We start from the raw sequence: 9,194 nt of genomic DNA, 5'->3' as shown, positions 1-9,194 counted from the left end.
CATTTAAATGTGTCAGTCAAGCTGCAAGTTGCAAAACAGGCATATGAAATATCTCACCAATAAGTTTCAAGTTGTAAGGGGGGGGTGGGGGGGAGTTCACAATTGTGGAGAGTAGGGGCCCAGACAACAGTGACTCAGATTATTCCTGTGGGCCCTGGAGGAGCACTCTTTCTCTTCTGGGACCCACAAAAATAATTCAAGGGTTCCTGTTATAAAGCTTCTTTCTTCATCCACAGATCTGATCGCAAGTGGGTACCAGAATTTTACGTGTGTCAGAGAACTTCAATTTCTATATTGACAGGTGTCTGCACTTGAAGTAGGCAGGCTCTCTGGACAACCAGCAATAGGCCCCTTTTAAAATGGAGTTGGCTGCATTGTCGACATTATTGTATGGGGCAAGGCTACCAACCCCATTTTAGGCTGTCACCACCCCATTAATACTGGCAAGGGACCTCAAAATTAACCCCAAATAGTTTTTAAAAAAAATTACTAAGCATTACGTGGAAATAAGTGGCTATAAAAGGCTTCAGAATGCTTCTCAATGAAAAGGAGAAAGGATCAATTAATAGATATTATAGGTTACAGTTGCTCAGGAGTTAAGTTTAGAAAGCATTTTAAGAAAGAGAACGTAAATCAATGTGCTGCATCAGTGTCTGTACCCTTTATTTTCATAAAAATATACAGCATCTGAATGCTTTTAATAAAAAAAGTAGTTTACAATTAGGTACTTCTATACATCACTGAAGCATTCAGTAGTTCACAAAAGTCTAAGAGCAAGTGTGCTTGAGGTCCAGGCTGGATTTAGATTGATTTGGATTTACTTCTTATACTTTGACAGTCTTGAAGTACATCAAAAAAAGTCTTAAGGTTTATACCCCCTCCTTAACTATAAGACCAAATACATAAAATTTCCATAGACCACTGCTTTCACCATACATGTTCATTTTCACTAGATTCTTACACATTCACTGCATAAAACAAAATATAACACTGTCACTGTATCATGATACTGTACTATACTGTAACAAGACATATTGCACATGCTAAAGCATATAAGTAGACAAGATTACCAAATGGAAGATATAGGCTTTTTAAATGGATAGACCACTGCATAAGCTTCCACAAATAATTGTTTTTATGGTTTTAAAATACACAGTCAGATTGTCGAATTTCTAAATGCCCTTTTCCAAATAATAACAATTTATGATCAGCAAAGTCTTTTAAGCAAGACTTCATTTAAAATATTTTATAACACTACAAAAACAATCCATGATGGTTTAATGAACAAACCACTCTTCATTCAGATGTTTTTGAACCTTTAAAAAGAAAATTTTACATTCATTGTAAATTTAAAATTTAAATTAACATTATTGCTTGGATATTACTATTAGCAAAATTCTATAAGATACTTGGAAACCATCTGGAAATACTCATGGGCAGAAAGGCACTAACTATTTCATAATGCAACTAAACCAAAATAGTATTTGAACTCAACCCAAGTGAAACCATTTGCTACCAAGATTGCCAATCACAATGCAATGGATCTCAAAGTTCCAGTATTTATTTTGTCAGGCTTTTTTCTATGCTTATATTAAAAACTATAAAAAGTTTAAAAGTACACCAATGCCTGCTCAAATTTATGCACTCAAAAGTGTATCAATTTTGTATTCCACTGATTCAAATAAGTCACCTTAAAAACACAAACAATAAATGTATTTATAAAACAGCTACAGTACATAGAAATCACCAGCTGATTCCATTTCAGTGAATAAAATGGAGAAACAGGTCCAAAATTATACTGTAGCCTTAAGCTTTTAATAAAGTTGGTTAACAAAACACTTATCTTCTCTATATACGGCTATCACTTTTGGCATTTTTCCTTCAATTTCAGTGCTTTAATACGATATGGTACTTATTGCGTTAAAGCAATTTCATATCAGAGGTCTCTATTCTGAAATTTATCTGCTTGGACAGCGATATACAGTACTACTGTAACAAGATAATTAAGGTTTCTTGTAAGTTTTTCAGTGCTTTTAGTCAAAATCGCGAGGTTGCAGTAATTGCTCAGCCACCACAGAGAGCAATGTAATAGTTCCCATGTGAGGTTTTGTAAATTATTCTGAAGCTTTATCTTGCTGATTTATAATCTAACAATATCTGATCTCACTTATGTGAGATGCATTTTATTTGTTTTTGAAATACTGCATTGCTTACTAAAACACGCTACTTCAATGTAGCTGTGAAAATATATGATGATTTTAAAAAGGCTTTAATTTTAAGAGAACAAAAACAGCAACAGTCCCAATCTGTAGCACATTTGGTCCATTTGGCGTAGCTGGCCAGACACAAAAAGAACTTGTCATTCCACCTGCTGCGTCCCTGTCACAGGTGAGAGAATGGGTCCATTTAACACATAAGCTTTGGCAGATGAAGTAGATTTTATCAGAACTGTTCTTTGTGGCAGTTACTCTCTCTTCATCCTACAGGTGGGTAGATTTCAACAAAATTGCTATGCATTGTTTAAAGGCTGCCAATGAGGCTGTATAAAAAGATATGAAATATTACATGCTAACAGAATACTAGCCTAAAGTCGCTGGTACATTTAAAATAAAAGGGTGCCATCAAGTTTTCTTGGAACCCATGAATACTTGACACTGCAATCTGGAACAGGTCATTCATGGTTTATCAGTAGTTAATGGCTCAGGTATATGGTTAGTCACTAGCAACTCTACAACCACAAGTTTTTATTGAAGTGCAAATGCATGTTTGTGCTGATTTGTCAAAGTTCTAATATCTCATTTGTAGGGCAAGCAATTTGGCATGGAACAGCATGGTATCCGTAAATTTCCACAGTTACTGCACGTAGCAAGATTTGATGCCCAAGTACCACAAATTTGCATAAAATGTCCCAGAGACAGTGAAAATGCCAATTTCTGGCAGATTTGCGCAATAGCAAATCACTTGCCCTACTCAATTGTCCTCTTTATGAATTAAAACTCCAAGGTTCTCCTTTCCTCCTAAATCCTGTAAGAAAAGTGCCTTTAAGTAAGTGCTTTTTTAATATGCGGTGATTGATTGATCAATCTACAATCCTTCAACTGAGCAACAAATCAGGACTTTTCCCATGCATGTTAAACTTTCTAAAATCAGAATGTCTCAGAGTCTGAATCATTTTCGTCGTCATCTTCCTGGCCCCTATCCATTTTTCCTGCACTGTTATACAACTGTTTGTTGAAAGAATTAATGTTGCTACCCGTATTAGGGGAATCATAGGATAGAGGTGCGTTCAGACTGTCATTTTTTATTAGACTGATGCTGAAGGACGTCATTGTGCTGGGAGGACAGAAAGGCATCATGGTTGCCAAAATGAGTGCCAGACAGTCAGCCACATCTTTGTTAGGAGCACAAGCCAGGGCTGGGGTGTGACCTGGGCACAAAAGCAGACAAGGGAATGGTTAGTATATAAGTCTTATGCAAAAACAAACAGGGAGGTAAGACAGCAAACTCAAATGTTGCATTCAATACGTCTGCTGCTACTGTTTAAGTCGTGCCAAAGTTATGAGTGCTTTCGGTTAGACTTTTAGAAGTGTTGTAGTATTAAATTGTTACTTCTGGTGGGGTGTTGAATAAATTAAGAGCAGCAACATTAGTAATAAGTTAATCCATACTCACCATTTTCATCCACAGCAAGAACACTTGCCCCTTTGCTTAGTAAATCATGCACCACTTTTTTAAGCCCATTCCGAGCAGCTATGTGAAGAGGTCTGAAAGTGTACATTTAAAATACAAGTTACCAAGGAGTCAAGGCCAACACTGAGTTACCAATAAGGATCGGCCAAATTTATGTGGGGGGTGGGGGGAGGGTGTGGGAGGGTTGGGGGGGTGGTGGGGGGTGGGCTTGGGGGGGGTGGTGCGGGGGGGGAGGGGGGAGGGGGTGGGGGGGGGGGGGCAAAATTCTAGCCCTATATAATTGAAATTGTTATTGATTTACCAGAACTGTAGCATCGAGGTTATGTACTAGTAACCCAGACACCTGGTCTAAGAATTCAGAGAACATTAGTTCAAATTCCACCATTTGAATTCAGTTTAAAGAAAATAAAGTAAAACAAAGAGAGCTGGTACCAGTAAAAGTGGATTATTGTGAAAATTCAATTGGTTCAATAAGGTCCTTTGGAGAAGGAAACCTGGCACCCTTACTCAGCCTAGTTGACATGCAGCTCCAGGCTGCATCAATGTCGTCTAGGAAACCAGTTAAAAATAAAAAAAATCAATTTGGGAGGACCACTCAGCTCTGGCCTAAGCATTGAGTCAGGGCACAACAATGGCACAACCAACAAAGTCAACATTGCAAAGTTCACCTCTCCAACATTTTTTTTTATTCGTTTATGGGATGTAGGCATTGCTGGCTAGGCCAGCATTTATTTACCATCCCTAACTGCCCTGAGAAGATGGTGGTGGTGAGCTGCCTTCTTGAACCACTGCAGGCAGTGTTGTGTAGGTACAGCCATTGTGCTGTTTGATAGGTGGTTTCAGGGTTTTGACCCAACAATGGAGAATGAAAGCAATGCAAGTTAGGATGGTGTGTGACTCGGAGGGAAACATGCAGATCGTGGTATTCCTGTGCAACAAAAGTCAAACTCAATACCATTCAGGTCAAAGCAGTCCACTTGATCAGCACTTCATCCACTAGCCTAAGTATCAATCCCCTTCACCACCAGCTTACTGTGATTGCATTGAATACCATCTCCAGAGTTTAACACAGCAACTTATCAAAGTTTCTCCAGCAGCAGCTCAAAAACCTGCAACCCCCCACTCCTTAGAAGGACAAGGGCAGCAGTTGCACAGTAGCATCATCTCAACCCATGTTCCCTCTCCAAGTCACCCACCATCCTGATTTGAACATATACCACTGTTCTTTCTTCATTATTCGGTCAATGTTCTGGAACTCCCCACCTAACAGCATTGTGGCACATCTTCACCACACAGAATGCAGCAGTTCAAGGAGGTGGCCCTATATCACTTTCTCAGAGAAACTAGGGATGGACAATAAGTGCTGCCCTAGTCATCAATGCTATATCCTGAGAACCAATTTTTAAAAACTGCAACATTCAGACGTCACAACTGCATAGTTTTAAAAACTTTTCTACCCCATCCTCAACACCCATATTCGCAATGGGCCTGATGAAAACTAAACAAAAACTACAAATAATAACGTTTTGGAAGTAAGGAGTTCGTTTATACACAACAACAACTTGTGTATGTATATATAAATATATATATAAAAATAATAGATATTATTAATATATATTTATATATATCACGCCTTTAATGTCGGAAAACATCCCAAGCTTGGCTAAAGACTTAGATTTTAACCAGTATCTTAAAAGGAGATAGAGAGGCTGAGAACTTTAGGGAGGGAGTTCCAGAGTTTAGGGGCCAGCCAGCTGAAAGTCGCAAATGGTGGAGCAATTAAAATTGGGGATGAGCAAGTGGCCAGAATTGGAGGAGCGCAGAGATCTCGGAGGATTGTAGGACTGGAGGAGGTTATAGGAATAGAAGGGACAAGGCCATGAAGGAACTGGAAAACAAGAATAATTATTTTAAAATCAAGGTGTTGCTGGACCAGGAACCAACATAGGCCATGTGCACAGGGATGTTGAGTGAACAGGACTTGGTCCAAGTTAGAATACAGGCAGCAGAGCATTGGAATATTCAAATTTAGAGGTAATGAAGGCATGAATAAGGGTTTCAGCAGCAACTGAGACAAGGGCAGAGTTGAGCTTGGGCGGTCTTGGTCATTGATTGGCTATGTGGTCAGAAGCTCATCTTGGAGTAAAATGCGACATAAAGCAGATACAATGTACTGTGCAAACCTTATAATTAAGTCAAACTAAGTCTATAGATCACTACTTACAAGTGTTACCGCTGCCCAACTTCCCATGTGCATTTAGGTTTGTTTGCATTCTGAAAAAAATCACCCTCTTCTCCCCAAAATAGCTTTCCCTCTCCAAAACAGCCACGATCATTTTGAAATTTTTTTAAAATAAATTTACTGAGAAATAATTATTACTTACGTTTGCAGTGCATTGTTTGTTGCATTAATAAGGCTTGCACCATCCATCTTCTCAAGGATGAACAAGGCACATTTTTCATGACCCTGCCAGAAATTAGCATAATTCATAATATTAAACAGTGTGCATACTCTGTGTGCATGTATGCATTGAAGCTTTATTTATTTAATGAAGTTTTCTTGATCATATGCTGGATTTGAACCATGATGGCTTCATTTCTTAAAAGATAAAAGCAAAAAACTGCAGATGCTGGAAATCCAAAACAAAAACAAAAATACCTGGAAAAACTCAGCAGGTCTGGCAGCATCTGTGGAGAGGAGCACAGTTAACGTTTCGAGTCTGCATGAGTCATGCGGACTCAAAATGTTAACTGTGCTCCTCTCCACAGATGCTACCAGACCTGCTGAGTTTTTCCAGGTATTTTTGTTTTTGTTTTGGCTTCATTTCTTGCTCATCCTGGTATATCCCTGACAAATTTCTACTTCCTACAGTTCAATTCTCACTCAGTTTCAACTTCAGTTGAATCAAAAGCTTTGAAATTCCACCATCTCTCCAAAACGAAATCTGAATTATTGCAGCCCTACTCAGGTTTTACTTCCTATGTGTATGGCATTGAACATTTTATTTCCTACGGCTATGGCATTTATAATTTTCTTCCCAAAAGCTGCAGCATCTAGTACCAGAAATTTCCATAATCAATTGCTGTATGCGGTGAATCAGCTGATTTTTGACAGAACAGCATTTGGGGACATTGCATCAGCACTCCTGGTCTCGGCAAATAAAGTCAAATAGGTTTCTACTTCTAATTGCTAGCCAGTGCCCCTTTGAAAAAAGCATATGTTTGGGAATTAGAAAGAAAAAGATCAGGTTTGGCCCTGATTAAGCCATAGTTAAATTAGCTCCCAGCACTCTGTCCAAATTCACACATGAATAATGGGCATTTGGGTGAGAAACTGTAGGGTACAATCACCCCTAAATTCATACTACAGTGTCAATTAACATATTTGGAAAAAGAAATATGCAAGAAGAAGAATATTGCAGGGTTGAGCGAAGCTATGATATCCCACTACAAAATAAAGTTGTACTGCTGGGTATTTTTGCAACATACTAAGAATCACTTTCTTTTGTGCTATTCTGTTCAGTTTAAAGACATCTTGGTTAATTGTAGCTGTGCAAAGTTTGTCTAGAACATGTTTCATTGCATTTCCATTTACAAACATTTATAATTCATAAACACTAAATTGGGATTCTTCACAGAATGCAAAATGATCCACTGCTCCTGGTACTGTCAGATACAACTTTAGGCCTCACTGGGGTAATGAGGTTTGAGCTCTGGTAAAATAAGTTAATTTCGGAGTAACACAGCAGGTTGGTCTCACTGATTCTGGCAGTTGATAATCGTGTGAACTCAGGTGGTAGGATGAATTTGTACACCCAAGGTGGAAATTTGGTTACATTCTTTCTGCGTTTAAAATTATTTAATCACATTCCTCTTTTGGATTGTATTCTATTGCTGTCTTCCATAACTTTTGCACACTTTACTCTTCAAAAGTTAAAGCCTAGAAATTATTTTGTGCAGTTTTTTTCTATTTATTCATTCCTGGGATGTGCGGCTGGCAAGGCCAATGTTTATTGCCCATCCCTAACTGCCCTTGAGAAGGTGGTGGTGAATTTCTACAGTTCCTGTGATGTAAGTACTCCCATTGTGTTATTAAGTAGGGAGTTGCAAGGTTTTGATCCAGCAATGATGAGGGAATATATTTTCATGGCAGGATAGTGAGTAACTTGGAGAGGAACTTGCAGGCAGTGGTGTTCCCATGAGTCTGCTGCCCTGTCCTTTTAAGTGGTAGAACTGGTGGATCTGGGGGGTGCTGTTAAAGTAGTCTTGACGAGCATTAATACATGAACCCCCAAACATATTCATATGACATGGCTTTGTCAGCTGTTTTAAAAGAAACAGATTAAATCTATTAAAATAGCTGGCAAAGTGATGAAAGCCAAATGCATTGAGCATTCGTACATTATGCAAAGTAATTTTAAACGCAAATTTGACCATAATACTTACATCATAATAACTTTGCTTTTGTATGTAGTATATGGAAGTGGCATAGGAGGATTAGATCAACATTTCATTCCCACAAGGTTATCAAGACAAGAATGTGCAAAACTTTAACTGTGAGTAATTTCTAATTTTACATCTCAAACCTGAGGCTCCAACAGAAATAAGAAATTCATATTTAAATAGTTTGCTAAAAATATACTTAAAAAGTATTTAGTTAGTCAATTAATTCAGAAACATAATTTTATTCTGGATATCCAAATACTGTCAGTTCCAATAATGTAGGGATGTTTCCATTTCACCCATGGCCACAGAAAAGTCTCTACAATGACTTAATGCAAATCTGAAAAGAGCATCGCATCAGAAATATCCTTTTTAAAATAATAATTCATTCAGATAAATGTAATTTAACTCGGCTTAAAAGATATCAATGGAGAACTGAAAAAAGTGACAACTCAGTGTAATGGAGACAAGTAACACCAGTAGAGGTTAAAAGGGGTTCTCTTGCTTCAAATGTAAATATAAATTTTCTTCCCCTGTGCTCAGCTGAGTAACAACTTCAAGACTTTCGCTCATGTTTTAGAAATCAAGAAGTTGAGAAAAATGCAAATCAATAGAGAAACCAGATAGTAAAATGACAATAGTTAATTAAATGATCAGAAAGCAAGGATAGTGAAAAATTCCTCAAGGACATGGTTAGGATAGCATCTTCTGTACTTGCGAAATAACTGCCAGTATTCTCTCATCTCATGAACAAAAAAAAAGTGTGATCAGGTGCCACATAGTAGGCTTGTCATCAAAGTTGAAACCCATGAAATAAAGGAGATAGTGGCAGCATGGATACCAAGTTGGCTGAGTGACAGGAAACATTAGTGGTAAGCAGTTGTTTTATGCGCTGGAGGAATATATACAGTGGGGTTCCCCAGGAGTTGGTACCAGGACCACTACTTTTCTTGATATATATCAGTTGCTCTGACTTGGATGTACAGGCACAATTACAAAATTTGCAGATGACACAAATCTTGGAAGTATTGTGAACTGTGAGAAGGATAGTGATAGACTTC

The 9,194-nt window shown here is 38.0% G+C and overlaps 1 protein-coding gene across 7 annotated transcripts in view; it reads right to left on the bottom strand.

Moving 5' to 3' along the window:
* Window positions 1–639: 639 nt before the first annotated feature.
* Window positions 640–9,194, bottom strand: part of LOC144686521 (serine/threonine-protein phosphatase 6 regulatory ankyrin repeat subunit C-like) — a 188,289-nt gene continuing 179,734 nt past the window's right edge. For 5 of the 7 annotated variants that reach the window (XM_078551828.1, XM_078551829.1, XM_078551830.1 and 2 more), the window contains 3 exons: window positions 6,075–6,157; window positions 3,673–3,764; window positions 640–3,427 (listed from right to left, as the gene is read on the bottom strand). In XM_078551828.1, coding sequence (XP_078407954.1) covers window positions 3,147–3,427; window positions 3,673–3,764; window positions 6,075–6,157 — 456 coding nt within the window. In that variant the 3' untranslated portion in view covers window positions 640–3,146. The remainder of the gene's footprint in view (window positions 3,428–3,672; window positions 3,765–6,074; window positions 6,158–9,194) is intronic. The other 2 variants (XM_078551835.1, XM_078551834.1) reach the window with 2 other exon arrangements.

The sequence above is a fragment of the Cetorhinus maximus genome, chromosome 11, assembly GCF_964194155.1.
Source record: "Cetorhinus maximus chromosome 11, sCetMax3.hap1.1, whole genome shotgun sequence".
Taxonomy (NCBI): Eukaryota; Metazoa; Chordata; class Chondrichthyes; order Lamniformes; family Cetorhinidae; genus Cetorhinus; species Cetorhinus maximus.
This window is presented reverse-complemented; position numbering and strand designations above follow the sequence as displayed.